The sequence below is a fragment of the Papio anubis genome, chromosome X (genome assembly GCF_008728515.1).
Source record: "Papio anubis isolate 15944 chromosome X, Panubis1.0, whole genome shotgun sequence".
NCBI lineage: Eukaryota > Metazoa > Chordata > Mammalia > Primates > Cercopithecidae > Papio > Papio anubis.
In genome coordinates, this window is record NC_044996.1 from 38,626,014 (window position 1) to 38,653,641 (window position 27,628).

The 27,628-nt window shown below is 35.8% G+C and overlaps 1 protein-coding gene across 3 annotated transcripts in view; it reads left to right on the plus strand.

Moving 5' to 3' along the window:
- The window catches only part of LRCH2 (leucine rich repeats and calponin homology domain containing 2), a 128,160-nt gene that overhangs the window by 73,200 nt on the left and 27,332 nt on the right, over nucleotides 1-27,628 (plus strand). For all 3 annotated transcript variants that reach the window (XM_017954220.2, XM_009198164.3, XM_017954221.2), the window contains exons 12-14: nucleotides 4,372-4,437; nucleotides 14,167-14,215; nucleotides 14,294-14,410. In XM_017954220.2, coding sequence (XP_017809709.1) covers nucleotides 4,372-4,437; nucleotides 14,167-14,215; nucleotides 14,294-14,410 — 232 coding nt within the window. The remainder of the gene's footprint in view (nucleotides 1-4,371; nucleotides 4,438-14,166; nucleotides 14,216-14,293; nucleotides 14,411-27,628) is intronic.

Here is a 27,628-nt window from a genome sequence, read left to right on the forward strand (position 1 = left end):
CTTGCTCTGTTGCCCATGCTGGAGTGCAGTGGCACAATCTTGGCTCACTGCAGCCTCTGCCTTCTGTGTTCAAGTCGTTCTCATGCCTCGGCCTCCCAAGTAGCTGGGATTACCGGTGTGTGCCACCACACCCGGCTATTTTTTTGTATTTTAGTAGAGACGGGGTTTCACCATGTTGGCTAGGCTGGTCTCAAACTCCTGGCCTTAAGGGTTGCACCCGCCTTGGCCTTCCAAAGTGCTGGGATTACAGGCTGAGCCACCAGGCTCGGCCAAAGAGCACATTTTACTTTTAAAATTTATAATGTATAGAGAATTTTAGATTCCCTAGCCAATTCTGTTAATGCCTGAACTTAAACTGGATCTCAGAATTTTTTAATGCTAAATCTAGTATTTTTTCTATTAAATAGTCTTTCTTCCTTCTACAATACGTTGCCGTTACTTAGATCTTTTTGATTTGGGGAATTAAAATTTTTTGTTTACTGTCACAATACTTGAATTTGAATGAGACCAAAAATCTAAGTGTAATCCTATATGAAGATATATCCTACAGTGGATTTGGTATAATTTATACCTTCTCTGGTTGTGGATTTTCCTTTTCATGCTTTATTATTGTGTCTTATATTCCAAATATATTAGAGAAGGATCTGAAATGCTATTTAAAATTGTAGGCCAGGAGTTGTAACATCTCTTTTTAGGTTTTAAAATAATTATTGTACATTTTGTTTGTTTTTAGTCTTGATTAAAAATAATTTAACTGGATTAAGATTTCCCTCACCTACAGGGAAATATCATCCAGGACTGCTACTTTGACTGCATATTACTTAGCTGTTCTTTAACTTGCTACTAGTAGAAGACAAATGCAGTGTTAGCTCTCAGCTAAATGAAGCCATGTATCTTCTCCCAAACTAGAGGTAATTAAAAAACAGCTTACATTGAGTTCAGCGATGATTTCCTTATGGCAGTTTTGCCACTTGCTTAGTTGATATATATTTTTTATTTTTTAATTTAAAAAAAAAATTTTTTGAGACAGAGTCTCACTCTGTTGCCCAGGCTGGAGTGCAGTGGTGTAATCTCAGCTCACCACAACCTCCACCTCCCGGGTTCAAGCAATTCTCCTGCCTCAGCCTCCCGAGTAGCTGGGACTACAGGCGTGTGCCACCATGCCTGGCTAATTTTTGTATTTTTAGTAGACACAGGGTTTCACTATGTTGGCCAGGCTGGTCTCGAACTGCTGATCTCATGATCCGCCCACCTCAGCCTCCCAAAGTTCTGGGATTACAGGAGTGAGCCACCACGCCTGGCAGTTCATATTATTTTTAAAAATGTCTTTGATTCTTTAAGAAATCTTATGCCAGTACTTGGTAAATGAAACTATCCTAGGGGAGCAGCAAGAGGATATTGTACAGAATTAATACTCAAAAAGGGTGAGAAAAGAGATCAGCAAATAAACCATCAAATTGATAATTCATAAGGTTTTAAAGTCTGAAGCCTAGTTATTTAGAAGACTGCCCCCACTTTGTCTGATTAAGATGTGTTGATTAAGCTACTTTATGTTTATAGTTTATTGTTGATTTTTTTTTAAATTGAAAAATAGTCTTTATCATCCCCTGTCAAAATATTGGATTATTATTTCTACTTGCGTCTGAGTGTATTGAAGTCACTCTGAATCAATGGCTTTAACTATATTTAAATAGCCATTCAGCAAGTTCTAATTTTACGTTCACTATTATTTTGGGAAATAAAAAAAAGTCTTGAAAAAAATCATTATCTTAAAAATAATGTTGTATGATGAATAAGTTCTAGGGATCTGCTGTACAACATTGTGCCTATAATTTACAATAGTCTATTGTATACTTAAAAATTTGTTAAGAGAGTAGATCTCTTGTTAAATGTTCTTACCAAAATAAGATAAAATTGAAAAAAAGCATGTTTTTTAGAACAAGAAAAATCAAGGAAGGAACTGAGAATAAAATGATACTATTAGAATATTCTTAATATTCACTTGATAATAAAGGAAATTCTGTTGAAAAACAAAGAAGTTGATATGTATTATAAATTATTGAGCCAGTTTTACAAATTTCCATGAGTCTTACTCATTTATATTAGTGTTAGAAAGGTGGCTACTGCTCTTTTTCTTATACTGATTTTCTTAAGGGGCTTAATAAGTCGATGTTTAGCTGGCTTCTTAAATTTTGTTTAGTTATCATTCTAAAGAAAAGATTAAAATATATGTGTGATTTTGCAATAAATAGCTTCATTTAACTGGTTCCCATTGCATGTTTGTTCCTGCTAACTTACACTGTAGTATTTTCTGTTGTGTCTTTCCTTTTAGTAATTATTTTATTTGCTTTTAGGTGTGTCTTGAGAGTTTTTCGTTATTGTGGAAAGATGAGCCTCTAATTACTATGTGATATAGCTAAATAACAAAAAGCAATTATGAAAAGTTATAATTAAAATGTAATTAAGGATCATGGAAAGCAAAACTAGGTTTGGGAAGTTTATAATTTTGTTTTAGAATTATAGAAATTATGGACATTACCTCTTTTATTATGATTTTTTCCTGATCATATGAACATTTCAATTTGAGGAGCATCATGTTAACCTCTAGCTTGTCATAACTAATTAGGTAGATCTCTGAGTCCTTGAAATCTATGCATTCTTTTGTTTCTGCTTCCTTTACAAATGACTACCCTGTGTCTCCAAAAACATCTTCCCCCATCTTTTGGTTGGGTTGATTTATGTGAAATGTGAATACAGACAGAAGCCTTTAAGTTGTAGAGCATCATTCAGTGATAAACTCTTCCAGAGGACCAGAGCAACAGGACACGCATCAAGGTATCTAGAGTTTGTGGAAGCCTTCAGGTATTATGGAGCCAGGTTGACATAGCTGAATTGTATAGTCTTTTACTTAAAATAAGTACTGGTAACTGGATTAGGGAAGTATGTTAATAGTCTAGATGTTTAATTAGAATAGATGTTTGTTTTGACTTTGGGTATCAGAGTAAAACACAAAATAATGTACATAGCAAAATTTTACGTAGGTGAATTCTCAAGTACATAAAATATATTTTATGGGTAAGTGGATCTCAACTTTTTTTTCTGTTTCAGTATAACTCATACACAACCATAATCACAACGCTAATGAATGTGTGGTGAGAAGGAATCAGAATTTACCATAGTGAAGGCCATTGTAGTTTGACTCCCCTGCCCCTGCAATAATTCTGCAATTTCCCCCAGGATGGTACTTACTGCTATCTCTTCTTTAAAAAAAAAAAAAAAAACTCTTTTAAAATATATTTTTCCTAATAGTTTTAGATATTTCATTACCTTAATTTTTCTGCATTTAAGAATTTAAGGTAATTTTAATGCATGCCTGTACAAAGAAGAATGAATGTCCTTAATTCTGAAATTGTTTGGCCCAAGCTACACTGATTGGTGTATGATACTTATCCTTTGCATCTCTATCACTTTTTCCTAGTGAGGTCCTACTAGATCCAAGCTGGTGAGGAATCCAGCATAATGGACTTTGCTTTCTTTATGCTAACCATATTTCTGTAATTACCAACTTATATTTAATTCATTATGTATTTTATTGGTCAATATATAGCTTTTATTTAAAATCCGTTTCTCTGTTCTTTTGGCAGTTGACATCTATAGATTTTATTTTGAATAAAAGGCAGAGATTTTACTTCTATGATATTAAATTTTAAAAGTGAAAATTATATTTATATATATAGTAACATTAAGAACTCAAGTATGGTTAGTTATGTTAAGGATAGTTAGTAATTCATTACTTTTGACTTTGAGATTAATACTTAGAATTATGTAACATTATGTAGAAATAGTTCTCTCATAATGGTTCATCGTTTTCTTTTGTTTTAATGGTTTTATATAGTTATTAAAAGTTTAAGAAACTTGTGGGGTTTTTTTAAAGAATTGAACTTGAGCACTGATTTTGCATTTAGAATTAGAATTTTTCATTTGGCAAAATAATTACGTATTACATCAACACATCTCATATCATTTGCTGTGCTGGAAAAAATAAATCAGTCATGATGGTACCTCTGTATCTCTTTATCTTCTGTCTCAGCCAAAAGTTAGATATGCAAAGGGCAAAAATAGCATGGCTAGAAGATAATCCAAACTTTGAGAAAGGGTTTATAAAAGAAGACGCCTGGAAAAGTTGCCGAGCTTCATTTTGTTGTAAATAGTACACTTATGGGCATCTGATCTAAATAATATTTAAATATTATTTTCTAGCAAAGATCTTCAAGGACCAGATGCAGTTTATTTTAGAGATTTTTTTATATATCTTGTGATAGAATATTCTCCTTAATATATTTAGGAATTAATGTGTTGATTTACTTCTAGGATTCTTAATCATTCAACTTCTGTGATGAGAAACAAGCCAAAACAAACTGTGGAATGTGAAAAGAGGTATAAAAATATCTTAGCTTTTACTTAATATTTTATAATGAGTACTGATCCTTTGACGGTGATGTTTTTGTATATAGACTTTAGTTAAATAAGTGATAAAGATTTAATATAACTAGATAATTTAAATAGGAGTTAAATTTACTTTTGATATAAGCAAAATAAAAAATGCTGATCTTCTTTGCTCATAGATGCATTTTTGTCTTAATGATAGAATCATTTACCTATTCATTCAGCAAACATTTATTATATTGCTATTCCTGCCAGGAATAATGTGTTTCTTTAGCATTGATTGTGTTTATTCTCTATAATATTGCTTATATTTTCATTGCTTTTCAATTGGGTGTTACTAAATTCTTCTATGTGAATACATGATATAAATCCACATATATGAATTCCTGAGAACTAGAAGACCTTGAAAGTTTGTATTTATTCTTTTTGATGGTTTGAATTTAGATTAGACTCAACTCCTGAGTCAATCCTCTGAGAATGTTCAGGCCCAGTCTTTTTCTGCTTGGCTTATTGCAACAGTCCCCAGACATAGCTCCTTTCTTCAGGTTTGCCTAGCTTTAAGTCTGTTTTCTGTACAGTGGAAGAGTGATAATTCTGAAACATAAATCTTACTTGTGACTCCAATGTATTATCTTCTAATGACTCTTTACAACTTTTAGAATAAACCTTAAAATATTTAACTTAACCCATAAGATTGAAGTGGGTTTCTGCTTACCCTGAGAGCTTCATCTTATACATTCCCCCACTGACACCATTTGCATTTAGGAGCAGAACTTCTTTCTTCATTCCAGGATGATTTTATCTCTGTGTTCTACCTTCTTTTATTTTATTTATTTATTTTTAATTTTTTATCTTTTGTTTGTGTTCTACCTTCTACATCCTGGTCTCTTTACTAGGATTTCCCTTCCGTCTACCTTCTTCACTTAGTCTTTCAGAATTCAGTTCAAGTGTGAGATTACTTTTCATATCCAAGCCTAGGAATATTCATCAATCTCACATTTCATTTAACTGGATTTAACCCACTTTTTCTCTTTTTGAATACTGATTCTGCTATCTTACATGTTTGCTTTCTTTTAAGTTTCCCATTCCTTTATTTCCTGCCTTAAGCTTCCTCCACAGGTTCCTGACATTCTCTTGAGAAGGCCTCAATTGCCCAAACCGTAAAACTGTGATATCCAATCTTGGCTTTTCTTTTATAAAACTATTACTTTTTCTTTTCTCATTTTCAAAACAATTATCCAGTTCTTTCTTGAAAGACAAAACCAAAGATTCTTTAATGTTTTCCTGATTATGAGAGTAATGTAGCTTTCTTGTTGAAAAATTGGAAAATTTAGCAAACATAAAGAAAAAATAAACAAATGAATATCACTCATTATCTCACTCCCCAGAGATGACAAGTCACATTATTTTGCTACTTTGCCTTTTAGACCTTTTTACCATATGAGTATTTGCATTTGCATATGTGTACATGTATATGTACACACACACACTGCAGGGTTATATAACCTGTTAAATACCCAACACTGCCACTTAGATGCATATTAGGCATGTCAAACATTATTTTCCAAAACCATACTATTAATGTTCCTGTTGCACCCCTAAACTTGTTCCTCCTACGTGTTTCTCAATTTCAGAAAATGTCAACTCCATCTTTCTAGTTGGTCATCTCAAAACCTGAGAATCATCCTTCACTTATCCCTTTCTCTCACATCTGATATCTAATTCATTAGCAAATCTTGTTGCTGTACTTTAGAATATATTTAGAATCCGATCATGTCTTACCACCTCCACTCCTACCATCCTAGTCCTAGCCATCTCTCACTTGAGTTATTATAGCAGCCTCTTAACAGGTCTCTTTTCTATCCTAACTTTCCTTTAGTCTGTTTCCCACAAAGCATCAGATTGATATGTTTAACCACCTCAACTCCTACCATCCTAGTCCTAGCCATCTCTTACTTGAATTATTACAGGAGCCTCTTAACAGGTCTCTTTTCTACCCTAGCTTTCCTTTAGTCTGTTTCCCGAAAAGCATCAGATTGATATTTTTGAAATGTAAGTCAGATCATATCATTCATGTTCAGAATTCTCTGCTGACTTCCCATGTTATTCAGAATAGAAACTAGAGTGCTTTAAGGCCTAGTAATGCCCTGCATTTGGTTTCAAAACCTGTCTTTTCTTTCTCTCTCTGGTTGGTTCTTTTCTATCTATACTGGCCTCCTTGTTGAATCTCAGCAGATCAGGCATTCTCCTCATCCCCCAAGGCTTTTTGTTTTTGCCTCTGCCTGGAATGATTTTCTCCCAGCCATATTTCTTAATCTTGTACATTCAGGTTTCTGTTTAAATGTTACTTCATCAGCAAAGCGTTCCCTGAACAACATATATAAGAGCATGCCTCCCCAACCCTTTTGTCTCTGTTTCCCACACCTTGCTTTACTTTTCTTTATAAAACTGAACACCATTTGGCATTCTGAATATATACTTCTATACTTGTTTATTGTTTTTCATCAGCATCCCACTACCCAGTGGGTACACTACAATGAACATTTTATGAGATCACGGACTTTATTTTCTATTCCATTTAGCACAATGCATAGCACACATAGTAGGTACTCAATAAATATTCATTGAGTGACTAAGTTGGGAGAGTAGGTTGAAATGATGAATGCCAGGAACTGTGTTGTGTGCTGGGAGATACAATAGTGATCAAGAGAGACATGGTCCCTGCCCTCATGAGATTAATGATTGATGGTTTTGTTTGTTTGTTTGAGATGGAGTCTTGTCTGTTGCCCGGGAGTGGCGTGATCTTGGCTCCCTGTAACCTCTGCCTCCCGGGTTCAAGTGATTCTCCTGCCTCAGCCTCCAAATAGTGGGAATTACAGGCATGCACCACCATGCCCAGCTAAGTTTTGTATTTTTAATAGAGGCAGGGTTTCGCTATGTTGGCCAGGCTGGTCTCGAACTCCTGGCCTCAAGTGATGTGCCCGCTTTGTCCTCCCAAAGTGCTGGGATTACAGACATGAGCCACCATGCCCGGCATGATCAATGTTTTAATATATTGCGGTTTTGGGTGTGTTCATATTTTGAAATACGGCTTTTGAATATACAAATCCACAATTAATAGGAATGGATTACCTGTTGGTGACATTAGGTAGCATGTAGATTTGTAAGAGAAAACTGGAAAAATTCTGGGTACTTAGGTTTTGGGTATGAATGATCAGTCTCCCTGAAATGCCTGGACAGCTTTGTACTGGAAGTGATCTCAGTGGTCTACTTTCCAAAGATTTCCAGCCACTTCTAGCAATCAGCATGAGCCCTGGGACATTGCAAACATACAAGAAAGTTGTGATAAACTATTGAGAAATTGGTTGGCAAAGTATCAGGGTACAGTTGAAAGAGCTTAGGTCTTGAAGTCAGGCAGATTCGGGTCAGAGTCCCACCTTTAGCACTTACTAGCTGTGAGGCTTTGGGTAAGTTTTAAAATCAGCCCTAGTGCCTGGCACCTACATGCTTAGTAAATGTTAGCTCTCTGATTATTTCTTTCTACTTACCTTTCTTCCTATAGAGAGGTAGATTATTGTAGTGGTTAAGAGTTCAGGCTAATAGAACCATGCTGTCTGCGTTTGGATCCTGGATCTGTCTCTTGGGGAAGTTATTTAGCTTACTCTGAGCCACATTTACCCCTTCTGTAAAACACGAATAATAACAGTGTCTACCTCATGGTTACTGTAAGGATGAAATGGGTTAATGTATTAAATTGCTTATGACAGTGATTAGCACACAGAAAGTGTCACATATGTCATTAATTGTTAAACTATAGTGATTACTATTACAGACTTTTTATTTTTCCTTTCTTTTGTATCTCAGTCCTTCCTTTCTCAATTCTCACCTGCTTTTTTATTCAAAAGGGAAATAACTTTGTGGGTATTCTTTTTCTAATATTAAGAAGTATTGAGGCCGGGCGCGGTGGCTCAAGCCTGTAATCCCAGCACTTTGGGAGGCCGAGGCGGGTGGATCACGAGGTCAGGAGATCGAGACCATCCTGGCTAACATGGTGAAACCCCGTCTCTACTAAAAATACAAAAAACTAGCCGGGCGTGGTGGCGGGCGCCTGTAGTCCCAGCTACTCGGAGGCTGAGGCGGGAGAATGGCGTGAACCCGGGAGGTGGAGCTTGCAGTGAGCCGAGATCGCGCCACTGCACTCCAGCCTGGGCGACAGAGCGAGACTCCGTCTCAAAAAAAAAAAAAAAAAAAAAAAAAAAAAAAAAAGAAGTATTACATGACCTTAACTTTTTTTTTCTTTTTTTAAAATTATACTTTAAGTTCTGGGATACATGTGCAGAATCTGCCGGTTTGTTACTAGGTATACATCATGTGCTATGATGGTTTGCTGCACCCATCAAAACACATTAAATTATGGGAAAATAATAATTTAAATTCTGTGACTTTTTTTCAGCAGTGCGTGGGTGAGCACACCCCATCCCTTCCCCGCCTTTAGAAATAGCTCACATACTTTCTGTTAACAAAAATGAGATCATACTGAGTATACTGTTTAGTAATATGCATTTTTCATTTAATATTATAGTGATAGTTTTATATACCTACTAAATCTAAATATACATTTTGATGAACTTTATATATTCTGTACACTTGCATTCTTTTCCCTTCTTCCCTCCCCTCCCCTCCCCTCCCCTCCCCTCCCCTTCCCTTCCCTTCCTTTCATCTCTCTCTCTCTTTTTTTTTTTTTTTTTTTTGACAGAGTCTCACTCTGTCACCCAGGCTGGAATGCGGCGCAGAGATGAGGTTTCACCATGTTGGCCAGGCTGGTCTCGAACTCCTGACCTCAAGTGATTGACCTACCTCAACCTCCCAAAATGCTGGGATTACAGGTGTGAGCCACCATGCCTGGCCCACTTGTATTATTTTCTTAACTTAAATGCTTAAAGGTATGCTATTGATGGATTAAAACATAAATGTACATTTAAAGCTTTTGATATATTGTCTCCAGAAGCTTTATGTTTGCATTCCCACAAGTAACACATGGATAGCTTTACTTCCATACTTGTTAACATTATACATTATCAATCTATTTAATCTTTGCCAATCTAAAAAGAACAAATTATATCAGAATGTTTTATTTTTCATTTCAGTGATTAAATTAGTGATGTTGAGTATTATTTCAAGTATTTATTGCCTATCTATATTGCTGCTTTTGTAATTTGTTTGTTTGTGTCTCTTGTAGTCAGAAGTACTCTCTGTTGTTGAAATAATATTGAGTTTTTCCAGAATATGGTCTATCATGGTAAAAGTTCTGTAGGAACTTGGAAAAAAATGTATTCTGTGGTTATTGGTTAGAGTCTTGTATAATTTCAACTATGTTAAGTTGGTTGATAGTATTGTTTAAATCTTCCATACCTTACCTATTTTCTGTTTTCTTGGTCTATCAGTTAGTAAGAGAAGGTTATTGAAATCTCCAACACTAATTGCAGATTTATCTTTCTCCTTGTAGTTCTATAATTTTTCCTTCATACATTCTGAAGCTCTATTATTAGATATGTAAATGTTTAGGATTGTATTGTCCACTTGGTGAATTTTTACTGCCATTCTGAAATGACTTTTCTTTATATTCTTGATAATATTCTCTGCTCTGAAGTCTACTTTTCTGATATTAATATTGTCAGTACAGCTCTCTTTTGTTTAGTATTAGCATGATGCATGTTTCTCCATCCTTTTATTTTTAACTGATTTGTGTCTTTGTAGAGAAAGTACATTTCTTGTAGTTAGCATATGGTAGTATCTTCCTGCTTTTTATTGAATCTGACAATCTACTTTTTAATTGCAGTGTTAAAAATCATTTATATTTTTGTAATTAATGATATTTTGAGGTTTGCTGTATATTTCCCTTCTGTTCTATCCTTTTTATTCATTTTTCCTCCTTCTCTGTTGTCTTTTCAATTATATTTTAAAATTTTTGTTTATTTCCTTTGTGGGCTTATTTGCTGTAACTTTTTGTTATGTTAGTGGTTGTTTTAGGGGTTAGAGTATGATATTTAGCTTATCACAGTCTGTCTTCAACAGCTATTATACCATTTCATGTATCATGTGAGAACCTTACAATAGTGCATTTATATTTCTTCCTTTTTAGCCTTGGTGTGTTGTCATACATTTTACTTTTTATATATCTGTTATGTATACTATAACACATTGTTATTTATGCTTTAAACAATTATTTCTTAAGGACATTTAGATAATCAGAATAATGTCTTTTATGTGTTCAATCCCTTAGTTACTATCTCCAGTGCCCTTTATTTTTTGTGTAGAATCGTATTTACGTGTGCATCATTTTCTTTCTGCCTAAAAGAGAGATTTTAACATAATTTTGCTATTGGTCTGCTGATTGAATGCTTTTAGCTTTTGTGTGTCTGAAAAAGTATTTTTTAAATTTTTAAATTTTTTTTTCTTTTTTAAAGAAACAGAATCTTGCTCTGTCACCCAGGCTGGAGTGCAGTGGTGCCATCACAGCTCACTGCAGCTTCGACTTCCTGCGCTCAAGTGATCCTCTCACCTCTCAGCCTCCCAAGTAGCTGGGATCACAGGCATGTGTTATCCCACCCAGCCAACTTAAAAAAAATTATTTTTTGTAGAGACAGGGTCTCACTATGTTGCCCAGGCTGATTTTGAACTCTTGGTCTCAAGAAATCCTCCTTCCTTGGCCTCCCAATGTGTTGGGATTACAGGCATGAGCTACCATGCCTAGCTTACCTTCATTTTTGAAAGATATTTTGTCTCATACACAATTCTAGTTTGACATTTTAGTTTTCTTTGAGTACCTTGAAGAGGTTTCTCCACCATCCTCTGGATTGTATTGTTTTCTATGAGAATCTTCTTATCTTTGTTTTACTTTGCCTAATGTGTCCTTTTTTCCTCTGGGTGTCTGTAACATTTTTTATCACTCATTTTAAGTAATTTGATGGTGATATATCTTGGTGTAGTTTTCTTCATGTTACTTTTGTTTGGAGTTCATTGAGCTTCTTGAATTTGTGGGTTTATTTTCATGAAATTTGAAATTTTGGGGCCCTTATTTCTTCAAATATGTTTTCTATCATTCGACCTCTTCTATTATGGAACACCAATTAGGCCACTTGACGTTTGCCACGGAACATTAATGTTCTATTCATTCTTTAATATTTTTCTGTCTGTGTTGGGTTTTGGCAAGTCCTTCTGCTTTGTCTTTGTGTTTGCTAGTCATTTCTTGTGAAATGTCTAATCTGCAGTTAATTCCATCCAGTTTGTTTTAATTTTAGATGTTGCACTTTTTATTTCTAGAAGTTTGCTTATGTCTGTACTTACCACGTTCAGTCTTTTCCTTTAGCTTCCTGAACATTGCTTGGTTGAATTTTTGATTGAATGACAGACATTGTATACTTTACATTCTTGAATGTGGATTTTGTAGTATTATTATACATATTTTTGACTTCTGTTCTGGGATATGGTTAAATTACTTGGAAATAATTTGATATTTTGGAACTGGGTTTTATAATTTATTTATGTGGGACCAGTGCAGCATTTAGTCTAGGAATAAATTTGTCCCCTTAATGAGGCAACACCTTTCTCTACTGGATGTCCTGTGAATTATGAGGTTTTCCAATCTAGCTGGTTGGAACTGGTACCACTCCTGATCCTCTTGAGAATCTGGGAATTATTCCCTCTAATCTTTGGGGGTAATTTCATCCTTTTGCCTAGGGTAATTTCCTCACATACATGTTCAATGATCAGTACACTCAGATGAAAATTTGAAGGATTGTAGATCTCTTTCCTTTCTCTGTGCATTGCCCTTTTCGTTGTTACTGTGTGCTATGAACTCACTCTGCCCTTTTCTCCCTGGCTCCAGCTCTGTCTCCTGAATTCTGGGCCTGCTAGACTCTGCCTTAGTTTTATTCTCCTGGGATGTGGGCTGGAAACTCTTTCCATGCACCAACTTGGCTCAGTTACAGGATTCGCTTTCTTACTCATCTCTAAAGGATAATGTCATTTTTTTGCCTAATATTCAATGTCATGGAAGGCATAGTTTTAAATATTTTGGCCATTCTTTTAGTTTTTTTCAGTAAGAATATATATCTGGTCACTGTTAGTCTATCTTGGCCATGAGCAAAGTCGAGATTTTACATTTTATGTGTTCAAATTTGTTAGTATTTAATTTTGATTGTTTCTCCCATAGGCTCTCTCTATTCCAATATTTAAAAATTACTGCCTGTATTTTTTTGTGATACTTTGTGATTTCTTCTTTATATTTAAATCTTTTAATTTTTCATTTTGATATTTGGTATGAGGTAAGGAATCTAGTTTTCTTCCTCCCTCCCCTGCCTTTTTCTCACCATGTCTCCTCCCCCTTTTTTATTCTTTCTTTCTGTGTATATTTTACAAGTGATCAATCAGTTGTCTCTCTACTACTTGTTATATAAGCCATTACTTTCACAATGATCTTAAATGTCTTTTTTTTCAGAAGTTATTATACGTGTGGTCCTATACTCCTCTTCCATTGAAAAATCTGTAGATTCTGGAGCTAGTAGAAAGGGAAGGTTGAGAAGTCCCCTTTATTATATAACTTTTCTCTTCCTGATCATCCATTCTTCCAAATTAACTTTGGAACTTCTTTGTCAAATTTTTAAAGCAAATGAAAATATATTTCTCGAGTTAAAAAAAATTATTATTACAGTTCATTTCAGTTATTAATTAAGTTGAAAGATAAGTTATACCTGTAATACTTATCTATCCAAGAACCTTTTGGTTATTCAAGTCTCTTACTAGACATTTGTAGTTTTTTCATATAGGTACTTGTACAAATTTCTTCCTAGGTATTTTATGCTTTTCTTTCCTTTTATGAATAGTGTTTTTTCTAATATATCTTTTAACTCATTATAATTGATATGTAGGAAAGCTATTAACTTTTGTATGTTTTTCTTTAACTGGTAACCTTACCTCTTGTAATAATAGATTTTTTGTCTTTTTCTCTTGGATAATCATGTGTTCTATAAATTTTAAAAAATTGGATTCTTTATATCCAATTTTTGTGGGTTTTTTTTTTTTTCATTATTGCACTATACAGAAGTTCCAGAATAGTGTTAAGGTATAGCAGCTTCAGTGGACATTTTGTTTATATATTTTTTCCAAAGGAACTCTTTGTTCAAAATTGCCATCTAATAACAGCATGCATAGTCTACCTTATCTCAACAACAAAAAATTAGATGAAAATAATTTCCTTCGTAGCCTCTGTTTTGTTAGAATGAACAGGTTGAGTCCATAATCAGTAATTCAGTAGGTAAAAATAACTACTCGCTTGAGCTCTTTTTTAGACCAAAGAAATTATTAGTATTTTTTTTTTAGTTTTTGTTAGTTATTTTGATATAATAAATATCTTGTCTGTCCTTTGACAGTATATCTTTAGATATTTCACTTATTTTAGCTTCTGAGAATTCCTTAGAGTAGACCTATGCATAGGGCCTACATAGAATAAACCCATTTTGATGTTTCCTGTAGAGCAACAGGTATTAGAAACTTAAATAAGTTTCTGTCAACTTTAAGTTTTATGTTGTTAGGCCAAAGTGTAGACATGGGTAAATTCTTTACAATTTTTTTTAGAAGATAACATAATAAGGTTCATAATATATATTTAACGATTTATTCTAAATATTTTAACATATTAAGGCATCTTTAATTTTTTAGTGTCTCAGCAGATGAAGTTAATTCACCATTATCACCCCTCACATGGCAGGTAAGAAGAAATTAAGTTACTATTATATCTATAATTTTGTTCTTTTTTATTTAGTTAAAAGAAATTGTCTCATTACAGCCCTTAGAAAATCAGAAGGATCAAATAGATGAACAACCGTGGCCAGAATCTCACCCTATAATCTGGCAGAGTGAAGAAAGGAGGAGGAGCAAACAGATTAGAAAAGAATATTTTAAGGTACTCTATATTAAGTTTTGAAATTTACTTTGTAATTATTAGTTTTTATTTTGTCAGTTTTGTTTTGAGTTAATAAGGTAGACTGTAACTCTATAGTTTAATGTAGTAAATGTGTTATTTTGATTTCTCACATATATGGGGTAATACGATCTAATTATATTCATAAGATTTCAGTAATTGAGAATAATTGAGTAGATAAATATAAATTATGATTTACCAAATACTTTACAAGATAGACGAATGTTTGCTACACTGCTAGTTGTAGCAATATGTAGTATGTTTTTAAAAAATTGTCCAGGAAAAGTCTTTCATTGGATTTGTTTCAGTAAATATTTGACACATATTTACAATTAGCATTTAACTGTTCCTATGTAAATAAGTGCTGTTTATGTCGTTCTAAAAATGCTTGAGAGCAGGTTTTTCCATTTTTTTCTTCTTGTTACCTTAGTAGATTGCTAGAGGGTCTTTTATCTTAGCTAAAAGAAAAGCTCAGATCATCCAAATTATCCCAAATTTCTAGTTAGCAGGGTTTTAGTGAAATTTTACTGTGTATACCTTTGTAAATATTGTATTATTGTCTATTTGTGGTTGGGGTCTGCTGTATTTGTAGAAGCCAATCATTAGAATTCGGAATAATTTTCAATACTAGCCAGAACTCATTTCTGGAATTTGACTCAAATGAATAGTACAAACAAGCTTCTGCTCCATGGATAGCAAATTTTGTTGTTTTTGTACATGTTTTATATTTCTCAAAGCCTAATTATTATTAGATGATAATAGTAATTTTATCTAAAAACATAGTACTAGTCTACATTGTAGGTAAGTTCAAGTTTATATCACTAATAAATCAGACTATATTCTCTGTTTTTCTCTGGTAGAAATAGATCTACATGCACATTTGTTTGTTTCTATGTATGGGTGTGTAACATACATTTGGAAATAGTATCATATGACTAAAACAAAACTGTTATATGTCTTAGTGGATCTGTGATCAATTTAAGCCTTCAGCAAATAAATACTGAGTCCTTTTATGAGTCTTACATTTCCTGATCAATGTGAGAGATAACTTAGAAACAAAAGACATGAGGAAAAAGGGAAGGACATTCTAAGTAGAACCCTGGTCAATAATAGTGAAAGTTTATTTATCCCAACCCTTTATACATCTGTAATTGTGTTTATATTCCATCATTAAAGTTTCCCTTTTTAGTTCATTGGACCTTGAACAAAGGCACTGAATAAAATTTGCTTGTAGATAAAACTTAGTGAGTGACTGATGATATGGGGGAAATTTTAGTAGTATTTCAAAATAATAAAAGAAATTTGATATTTATTTGATCTCCTTTATTGTAGTATACCAGTACAAATTCTTAGTATACTACCAATATCATAGTATAACAAAACCAGTTCTCCTTTATCATAATAACAATACCAATTCTGAGTATTTGTCAAAAAACTTACATAGCACTAAGTGCCAGGCACTGTCGTAAGACTTCACAAAGATCAACTCTAATCTTCGTAACAACCCTATGAGTTAAGTACAGTTATGATTATTTCTGTTTTACAGATGATGAAATTAAGGCACAGAGATGCAAAGTAGTATTCTTCAGGTCACTTAGTAATAAGTGGCAGAGTTGAGATTTGAACCCAAAGCCTATGCTAGGCTGCCTTTTTATCTACTGTGTATAGCCCAATATCAAATGAGCAAACACTTTCAAACAAACCTTACTGGTTTTTAATTTTTTTGTTTTTCTTTTAGAGACAGAGTCTCTCTCTGTTGCCCAGACTGCAGTACAATGGCATGATCATAGCATACAACAGCCTCAAATGCCTGGGCTCAGGCCATCCTCTGGGCTCACGTGATCCTCTTGCTTCAGCCTCCCCAATAGCTAGAACTACAGGCATGTCCCCCAGTGCCCTGCAAACTTTAAAATTTCTTGTAGAGATGAGGTCTTATTATGTTGCCCAGGCTGGTCTCAAATTCCTGGCTTCAAGAGATCCTCCCACCTAGGCCCACCAGAGTGCTGAGATTACTGCCATTTTTGGCCTACTTTTAGTGATTAAAAAAATATTTTACAGTAACTTAAGTGGACTTCTCAAGATGTCTTAATAGAGGCCACAGTGAGCGTTTTAAAAACATAATTCTTTGGTTTAATAGTATCATTAATTGGTATTTTATTTTTTATAAAATAAACATCTATAATATTAATTATGTTATAAAGTTATTAAACGAGATCAAATGATATAATATTTGAAGTGCACATTACATAATCATCATTCAAGAAATGTTAATTTTTTCCTTAATGAAGTAGATGGAAAAGATAAGCTTCAGTCACTGGGAAATGTTTTAAGGAGATGTGTAATTCTCCTAAACTGTCAGAAGATGTCAGTATTAGGACATAGTAAAATGAGTATGTCACTAGTTTTTTCCTAAGATGTCAAGAAAATATAAATTGACATACAGTTTCCTAAATTAAATCAACACTGTTATTCAGAATTGTCAGTATTTTCATGACTAAAACATCAGCAGCTTCTATGAGGTGACTTTCTTCCAAAAATGAAATTTCTCTTAATCACCTATCTCCCGATAATTGAAAGGGCTATTGGTAGGTTGTATTATTAAAAGCTAATCAGGATTTATAGTTCATTAAACAGTAAAATACACTACACTCAAGGTTTATATCAGGTTATCACTGAGCTTGTTCAAGGGTGGCTCTTTTAGGTTTGCTGTGTTATGAAATGTACAGAACTTTTGTGCAACTTTATCTTAATGCATATAAATGACTGGGGCACAGGGTTTCTTTGTTTCTGTCCCATGGTAAATTATTTGTCATGGTTATTCAGTGTATTTATTGAAAGTATGTGTGTGTGTGTATGTGCGCGTGTGTGTATGTAAGAAATCCAACTCCCCTTTCTTCTTAGTTTTGAAGGCTAATTTTGGATAGTATTTTTTTCAGGTAAGTCCCTGAAACTAGGTAAAACTGTTTCAACATATTGGCTAGATTATGTGAGCAAGAAGATGAATTGGGTCAGGTTAAGTTAGTAAGTAAATCATGGTAGGAAAGTTACATTGACTCTTTTAGATTCCCAGGCCACTGTTGTATAGATTATTTTTCTAGTATATAAAATTTAGTGTTCTTATAGCCAAAATAAAATCACTGTATTTCAGTGAAATTCATTATGCCAGGAAGTATTTTATTAAACAACTTTTTAAATTTTAAATTTTTGTGGGTTCATATTAGGTATATATATTTGTGGGATACATGAGATATTTTGAAAGGCATACAATGTGTAATAATCACGTCATGGAGAATGGGGTATCTATTCCTTCAAATATTTATCATTTGTGTTATGATCAAATTATACTCTTTTAGTTATTTTGAGATGTACGATTAAATTATTATTGACTATTGTCACTCCATTGCGCTATCAAATACTAGGTCTTATTTATTCTATGTTTTGTGCCCATTATCCATCTTCAGCTACCCTCTACTCCCCCACTACCCTTCCCTAGCCTGTGGTAACCATCCTTCTGCTCTCTATCTTTATGAGTTCAATTGTTTTGATTTTTACATCCTACGAATAAGTGAGAACATGTGGTGTTTGTCTTTCTGTGCCTGGCTTATTTCACTTACCATAATGACCTACATTTCAATCCGTGTTGCAAATGACAGACTCTTAGTACTCCTTTGTGTATGTGTACCACATTTTCTTTATCCGTTCTTCTATTGATGGACACTTAAGTTGCTTCCAAATCTTGGCTATTGTAAATAGTTTTGCAATAAATATGGAAGTGCAGATATCTCTTTGATATACTGATTTCCTTTCTTTGGGGTATATACCCAGCAGTAGGATTGCTGGATTGTTTGGTAGTTGTATTTTTAGTTTTCTGAGGAGCCTCCAAACTGTTCTCCATATTGATCGTACTAGTTTACGTTCCCACCAACAGTGTACGAGGGTTCCCTTTTCTCCACATTCTCACCAGCATGTTATTGCCTGTCTTTTGGATATAAGTCACTTTAACTAGGGTAAGATGATATATCATTGTAGTTTTGATTTGCATTTCTCTCATGATCAGTGATGTTGAGCACCTTTTCGTATGCCAGTTTGCCATCTGTATGTCTTCTTTTCAGAAATGTCTATTCACATCTTTTGCCCATGTTTTAATCTAATTATTAGATATTTTCCTAAAGAGTCACTTGACCTCCTTAAATTCTGGTTATTAATTCCTTGTCATATGGGTAGTTTGCAGATATTCCCTCCTATTCTGTGGGTTGTCTCTTCACTTTCTTGTTTCCTTTGCCGTGCAGAAGCTTTTTAACTTGATATGATCCCATTTCTCCATGTTTGCTTTGGTTGCCTGCACTTATGGGGTAGCTCAGGAAATTTTTGCCCAGACCTGCATCCTGGAGATTTTCCCCAATGTTTTCTTACAGTAGTTTTATAGATTGAAGTCTTAAATTTAAGTCCTTAATCCATTTTGATTTGATTTTTGTATATAGCAAGAGATAAGGGCCTAGTTTCATTCTTCAACATATGGATATCCAGTTTTCCCAGCATCATTTACTGAAGAGACTGTCTTTTCCCCCATGTATGTTCTTGGCACCTTTGTCGAAAATGAGTTCACTGTAGGTGTGTGGAGTTGTTTCTGGGTTCTCTGTTCTGTTCCATTGGTCTGTGTATCTGTTTTTATGCCAGTGCCATGATGTTTTGGTTACCATAGGTCTGTAGTATAATTCGAAGTCATGTAATGTGATTCCTCTAGTTTTGTCTCTTATTCCCAGAATAGCTTTGGCCATTCTTGGTCTTTTGTGGTGTCTTCTAAATTTTAGACTTGATTTTTCTATTTCTGTGATGAATGTCATTGGTATTTTGATAGGGATTGCATTGAATCTATAGATTGCTCCGAGTAGTATGGACATTTTAACAATATTGTTTCTTCCAATCCATGAATGTGGAATATCTTTCCATATTTGTGTGTCCTCTTCAATTTCTTCCAGCAGTGTTTTATAGTTTTCGTTGTAGAGATCTTTTACTTCTTTGGTTAATTCCTAGGTATTTAATTTTGTTTGTGAGTATTGTAAATGGGATTATTTTTTAAATTTCTTTTTTAGATTGTTCATTGTTGGCATATAGAAATGCTACTGACTTTTGTATGTTGATTTTGTATCCTACAACTTTACAGAATTTATCAGTTCTATTTTTTTTTTTTTTTTTGGTGGAGTTTAGGTTTTTCCAAATACAAGATTATATCATCTACAGACAAGGATAATTTAACTTATTCTTTTCCAATTTGGATGCCCTTTATTTCTTTCTCTTGTCTGATTGCTCTAGGTGGGACTTCCAGTATTGTGTTGAATAACAGTGGTGACAATGCACATCCCTGTCATCTTTTAGATCTTAGGGGAAAGGCTATGAGTTTTGGCTTTTATTATGTTGAGATATATTTCCTCTATACCCCAATTTTTTGAGAGTGTATTAGTCTATTTTTATGCTGCTGATAAAGACATACCCAAGACTGGTCAATTTACAAAAGAAAGAGGTTTATTGGACTGACAGTTCCACATGGCTGAGGAGGCCTCACAATCATGGTGGAAAGTGAAAGGCACGTCTTACGTGGTGGCAGACAAAAGAAGAGAGCTTGTGCAGGGAAACTCCCCTTTTTAAAGTCATCAGGTCTCGAGAGACTTATTCACTATCATGAGAACAACACTGGAAAAACCCACCCCCATGATTCAATTACCTCCCACTGGTATCTCCCATGACACTTGTGAATTGGGTGAGTTACGATTCAAGATGATATTTGGGTGGGGACACAAGCAAATCATATCAAAGGGGTTTTATCATGAAGGAATGTTGGATTTTAGCAGATTCTTGTCTAGCATCGATTGGAATGGTCATATGATTTTTGTCCTTTATTCTGTTGATATGATATATCACAACAATTGATTTGCGTATGTTGAACCGTGCTTGCATCCCTGGAATAAATCCCACTTGGTCATGATGAATGACCTTTTTAATATATTGTTGAATTCGGTTTGCTAGTATTTTGTTGAAGATTTTTGCATCCATATTTTTCAGAGATTTTGGCCTGTAGTTTTCTATTTTGCATGTATCTTTGTCTGGTTTTAGTATTAGGCTAATAGTGGCCTTGTAGAATCAGTTTGCCAGTATTCCCTCCTCTTCAATTTTTTGAATACTTTGAGTAGGATTGGTATTAGGTTTTAAGTTTTTGGTGGAATTCAGCAGTGAAGCCATCAGGTCCCAGGCGTTTCTTTACTGGGAGACTATTTATTACAGATTTAATCTCATTGCTTGTTATTGACCTGTTCACATTTTGGATTTCTTCATGATCTAATTTTGGTAGATTTTATGTGTCTAAGAATTTGTCCATCTCCTCTAGATTTTCCAATTTATTGGCACATAGCTGTTCATAGTAGCCAGTAGTGACCCTTCGAATTTCTGTGGTGTCAGTTGTAATGTCTCCTTTTTCAACTCTGATTTTATTTGGGTCTTCTCCTCCTTTTTTCTTAATCTGACTAAAGGTTTGTCAATTTTGTTTATGTTCTCAATAAACCATATTTTTGTTTCATTGATCTTTCGTATTTTGTTTTCTTCATTTCAAATTTATTTATTTCTGCTCTGATCTTTATTATTTCTTTTGTTTTTGTTTGCTTGTTTGTTTATACCAGAGTCTCACCCTTTCTCCCAGGCTGAGGTGCAGTGGTGTCATGGCTCACTGCAGCCTTGACCTCCCAGGGTCAAGTCATTCTTTCACCTTTTAGCCTCCCAAGTAGCTGGGACTACAGGCACCACCACACCCAGCTAATTTTTGTACTTTTTGTAAAGATGGGGTTTTGCCATGTTACCCAGGCTGGTCTTGAGCTCCTTGGCTCAAGCAATCTGCCCACCTCACTCTCCCAAAGTGTTGGGATTGCTCATGTGAGCCATGACACCTGGGCTGTTTCTTTTCTTCTACTAATTTTGGGTTTGGTCTGCTCTTCCTTTTCTGGTTCTTTAAGATGAATAATTGTTATTTGTTTGAGATTTTTCTTCTTTTTTGATGTAGCACTTTATAGCTGGAAGTTTTCCTCTTAATATTGGTTTTGCTGTATCCCATTGGTTTTGCTCTGTTGTATTTGTATTATCATTTGTTTCAATAAATTTTTCAATTTCTTTATTAATTTCTTCATTGACCCACTGGTCATTCAGGAGCATATTGTTTAATTTCCATTTGTTTGTATAGTTTTCAAAATTCTTCTTGTTATTGATTTCTAGTTTTATTTCATTGTGGTCAGAGAAGTTGCTTGATGTTATCTCAGCAACTTCTTTGTTGTTTGAATGTTTTAAGACTTATTTTGTGACAACGTATGGTCTATCCTTGAGAATGACCCATGTGCTGAGGAGAAGAACATATATTCTGTAGCCACTGGATGAAATGTTCAGTAAATATCTGTTAGGTCCATTTGGTCTATAGTGCAGATTAAGTCCAATTGTTCTTTGATGATTTTCTGTCTGGGACATCTGTCCAATGCTGAAAGTGGGGTGTTGAGGTCTCTAGCTATTATTGTATTGAGATCTATGTCTCTCTTGAGCTACAATAATATTTGCTTTATATATCTGAGTGCTCCAGTATTGGGTGCATATATATTTACAATCACTATATCCTCTAAGTTTACCCCTTTTTCATTAGATAATGACCTTCTTTGTCTCTTGTTAATTTTATTCTTGAAATCTATTTTGTCTTTTATAAGTATAGCTACACCTGCTCTTTTTTGGTTTCCATTGGCATGGAATATCTTTCTCCATTCTTTTTTTTCTTTTTTCTTTTCTTTTCTTTTCTTTTCTTTTCTTTTTTTTTTTTTTTTTAGGTGGAGTATTCTTCTGTCACCCAGGCTGGAGTGCAATGGCATGATCTCAGCTCACTGCAGCCTCTGCTATTGGGGAAACCCCACCCCTGATATTTAACATGTGTTCTTTTCTATTTTCCTAAGTGGCAGCTGGTCTGAGAAATAAAGGGAAAGAGTACAAAAGAGATAAATTTTAAAGCTGGGTGTCTGGGGGAGACATCACATGTCGGCAGGTTCCGTGATGCTCCCTGAGCCGTAAAACCAGCAAGTTTTTATTAGCAATTTTCAAAGGGGAGGGAGTGCATGAATACGGTATGCGTCACAGAGATCACATGCTTTAAGGGCAACAAAAGATCACAAGGCAGGTCAGGGCAAGATCACAAGGTCAGGGCGAAACTACAATCACTAACGAACTTCCGTGTCCAGCTGTGCACACATTGTCATTGATAAACAAGGTTCAAGAGCAGAGAACCGGTCTGACTGTAATTTGCCAGGCTGGAATTTCCTAATCCTAGCAAGCCTGGGGGCGCTGCAGGAGATTAGGGCATGTTTCATCCCTATTTACATCTGCATAAATGCAGACACTCCCAGGGCGGCCATTTTAGAGGCCTCACCCTGGGAATGCATTCTTTTCCCAGGGCTATTAGTTATTAATATTCCTTACTGGGGAAAGAATTCAGCGATATTTATCTTACCCATTTTTGGTAATAAGAGAAATATGGCTCTGTTCCACCCGGCCCACAGACAGTCAGACTTTAAAATTATCTCCCTTGTTCCCTGAAAATCACTGTTATCTTGTTCTTAAGATGCCCAGATTTCATGTTGTTCAAATACACATGCTCTACAAACAATTTGTGCAGTTAACACATTCATCACAGGGTCCTGAGGTGATGTACATCCTCCTCAGTTTACGAAGATGACAGGATTAAGACATTAAAGTAAAGACAGGCATAGGAAATCACAAGGGTATTGATTGGGGAAATGATAAGTGTCCATGAAATCTTCACAATTTATGTTCAGAGATTGCAGTAAAGACAGGCGTAAGAAATTATAAAAGTATTGGGGAACTAATAAATGTCCATGAAATCTTCACAATTTATGTTCTTCTGCCATGGCTTCAGCTGGTCCCTCCGTTCAGGGTCCCTGACTTTCCGTAACACTCTGCCTCTTGGGTTCAAGCAGTTTTCCTGCCTCAGCCTCCTGAGTAGCACATGCCCAGCTAGTTTTTTTATTTTTTGTATTTTTAGTAGAGATGGAGTTTCACCATGTTGGCCAGGCTGGTCTTGAAACTCCTGACTTCAAGTGATCCACCCCCTCGGCCTCACTCCAACATCACTAAGCTAAAGGGAAAGGTCAAGCTGGGAACTGCTTAGGGGAAACCTGCCTCCAATTCTATTCAAAGTCACCACTGTGCTCACTGAGATAAATGCCTATCTGATTGCCTCCTATGGAGAGGCCAATCAGAAACTTAAGAGAATGCAGCCATTTGTATCTTATCTACCCATGACCTGGAAGCCCCCTCCCCGCTTCCAGTTTTCCCGCCTTTCCGGACTGAAATAATGTTTGTCTTACATATGTTGATTGATGTCTTGTGTCTTCCTCAAATGTCTAAAACCAAGCTGTGCTCTGACCACCTTGGCCACATGTCATCAAGACTGCCTGAGGCTGTGTCACAGGCACCATCCTCAACCTTGGCAAAATAAGCTTTCTAAATTAACTGAGACCTCAAGTGATCCACCCCCCTCGACCTCCCAAAGCACTGGAATTACAGGCATGAGCTACCACACCTGGCCTCAAGTGTGTTTCTTGTAGGTAGCAGGTCATTGTGTCTTATTTTTTCATCTAGTCAGCCATTCTATATCTTTTTATTTTAATAGTTTAGTTCACTGACATTTAACATTATTATTGATGTTTTATTCTACTGCAGCTAAGATGGCACTCAAACCACAATACAAAGTCCTTCCCACTCTTCTTTCCCCTTTCCACAGATAGAGGAACCACCTTCTGTGGCCACCACCACCACTGGCCCATGGGGGTTTCTGCTAGGCCACTGTTCATGTTCTATTAAAGCCAAAGGGCTCTTCAATCAGCTTGTGGTGAATGCTGCCAGTCCTGGGACTCACCCTGAATTCTGGCTTAGGGCAGGTCCAGAAATGCTGCCCAAGAGTGGAGGCCTAGATTCCTGAACTCCAAGAGACTGCTTGTTGCTTACCTCACTGTGAATGAGTGGGTTCCTAAGGTGCCAAATTTCCCTTTATTTTTCCCTCTACTTTTCTCAAACAGAAGTCTCTCCATGTAGCCACTACAGCTAGTTTTGTGCTAAGTCTTACTTGAAGCCAGCACATCTCAGAGTCTCTCCCAAGGCCCACAGCATACTACTTGGGCATTGCTGCTGGTTATTCAAGGCCCAAGGGCTCTTTCGTCAGCTGGTGATGACTCCTGGCAGGACTGGGTCCTTCCCTTCAAGGCAGTGGGTTCCCTTTTGGCCCAGAGTGTGTCTAGAAATGTCATCTAGGAGCTAGGGCCTGGAATGGGGGTCTCACAGTTCTAGCCAGTGCCCCATCCTATTGTGGCTGAGCTGGTATCCAAGAGGTAAGACACAGTCCTCCTCAGTCTTCCCTGTCCTGTCCTCAGGTGAAAGGAAGGGGTCTCTTTCTCATTGATGCGAGGTGCACTGCCTGGGGTTGGGAGAAAAGTGGTGCAAGCACTCCCTTAGATTCCCCTGCTGGTGTCTCCTTAAGTCACATGCCACCCTAGTACACTGGCTCTAAGCCTAGCACAGCACTAGGAGTTGCCTAGAAATTGCAATCCTAGGCTGCCTTTCAAGTTTACCTAGAACCCCAGAGTACTTTAGCCTGTGATTGGTGAGGTTACTGAGAAACTTAAGTTCCAGTTGCTGGCATGAGCGATTCCCATCTGACTAGGGCTGATCCAAATGCTCCCTCCATGCCTGGGTGCTGGTTGAGCGCAGCACAGCTTTGTTCCCCTCTGTGGCAGGGCAGCACTAAGTTCAATGTAAAGTCCCCCAGTCCCTGTGCTCTCCCTCCCCCAAGTGTACAGGCTTTCTCTCCCTGCACTGCTGGCTGCTGTGGGTAGCTGGCTAATTTTTGTATTTTTAGTAGAGATGGTGTTTCACCATATTGTCTAGGCTGGTCTCAAACTCCTGACCTCGTGATCTGCCTGCCCTGGCCTCCCAAAGTGTTGAGATTACAGGTGTGAGCCACTGCGCCTGGCCACAAGTGAATTTCTAAATGCATTTAATAATTGATTTCTAGACAAAACAGTTAAAAAGTATTAGAGTATCTCTAGCCAGTTAGTTTTAAATATTATTTGATTTATTTAAGTGGCATATATGTCTTCAAATGTATCTCATTACTATTGTGATAAAACATTATAACTCATAAAATACATATTGATTTCATAAATACAGTACACTATTTTTATTTAAAGGCTAACCCCCTGGAAAATATTTTGACACATTTTCTATGATCATTGTTAGTTTTATACGGGAATAAAAAAGCCACTGGGATTGTAAAATAAACTGATTTTTTCTGAGTCAGAGTTTGTGTACAAGTTATTGTCTCTCCTTTGAAATTAATGTAAGCTTCTGAGGCTAGTCCGAATTCAGTGGTGTTTACAACAAATTGCTCACAATTACACATTTCCTTGTTTATTTTACACTCCCGCTGCTTCACTTGACTAGCCTCAAAAAATATGTGTGTATATATATGTATATAAAAGCTTCTGAGATGGACTGATCTTTCTATTTTTCTGGTTTTTATACTAGGCCTTTATTGTAACATTTGAATTTAGATGTAATAAAACTTTGGTAATTCAGAATTCATACCAATACTAGTTGGGGATAGCTGAGTTGAATTAGTAAAAACTTGGAATTAGAGAGTATTTTCAAATCTCTATATATATTAGGTTTGGGTTTTCAAGACATTTAAATATGTGCAGTACTGCAAACTTAGCATCTTTCTAAGTTTTCTTGTATAATGAGTATTTTAAATTAGAATTGTAGTTGAGTAACAGTAATACATTTCCCATTTTCTAAATTCTTAAGTATATCATCTTGTATTTCTTTGCATTTCAATTATCCTCTTATTCTTCTATGTCTTTCCTGCCTCTTTACCTTTCACCTTATAAATGTGCTCAAACCTCTATTATAGAGAAGAAAAAGTAATATCTTTTCCCTACCCATTGCAAGAATCATAGCTGACACCCCATAACAAAAGATGGATTAACAAGAGAAAAGCATAAAAATTTAATCAAGCTTTTATGTGACACAAAAATGAAGACCCAAAGACCCAGGGAAACGAAGACCCAAAGACTCAGGGAAAACTGTATGTTCATGCTAAGTTTGATGAAAGAAATGAATAGTTGTGGAGACACATGATTGAACAAAAAAGGGTATGATCTAATGGTAACAAACTGGGCCTGTTTGTTGAGAATCTTTCCTGTGTCTCTCTATGACATTCCTTCTCCTTCAGTGTGCTGCAGGAAACCTGTCTCATGCATCTTAAAGGGAGAAGGGAGGAGATTTGAGAGGGACCTTTCTAGATTGTATGGCTTGCTTTGTGAGATGGGGAATTCTAGTTTCTATTACCTGCCTTAGGGAGAGGAAGGGGGATTGAAGAAAGGAGGGCCTGGAGAAGGTCAGAGAGTGACCTTGAAGGTGCCGTATCTTGGGGTAGTATTTTCTGAGCCCTGACACTACCATTATCCCTGACTGCCCTTTTAGCTGTTGCCTTATCTCTGTGCTCTTTTTTAGGGCTAAACTTTCTTTTTTTTTTTTTTCTTTTGAGTCGGAGCCTCGCTCTGTTGCCCAGGCTGGAGTGCAGTGGCGCGATCTCAGCTCACTGCAACCTCCGCCTGCTAGGTTCAAGCGATTCTCCTGCCTCAGCCTCCCGAGTAGCTGGGATTATGGGCGCCCTCCGCCACACCCGGCTGATTTTTGTATTTTTAGTAGAGACAAGGTTTCACTTTGTTGGCTTGGCTGGTCTTGAACTGCTGACCATGGCCAGGGCCAAACTTTCTAGTTCTCCAGTTTCTGATCATTCCTTAACCCACTGCAATCTGGCTTTCGCTTCCATTTCTCCACTGAAATAGCCCCTCACTAGATTTTAACATGCACCTACTAATGGCAAAATCCAGTGTAGCATTTGACAATGATGACCACATCTTCCTTCTTGATACTCCTGTCTTGGTTTCTATCTCATTTTTCTTCCCTGTTATCATTTTGATGTCCTTGCGTAAGTTTTCTTCTGCTTGCTCTTAGGGTCTGATCCTCATTTTATTACTCTAAAAAGCGCTCTCTGGAGTGTTAATGACTCTAGATGTTTCTTATATTCTGCCGTGTCTAAATTTA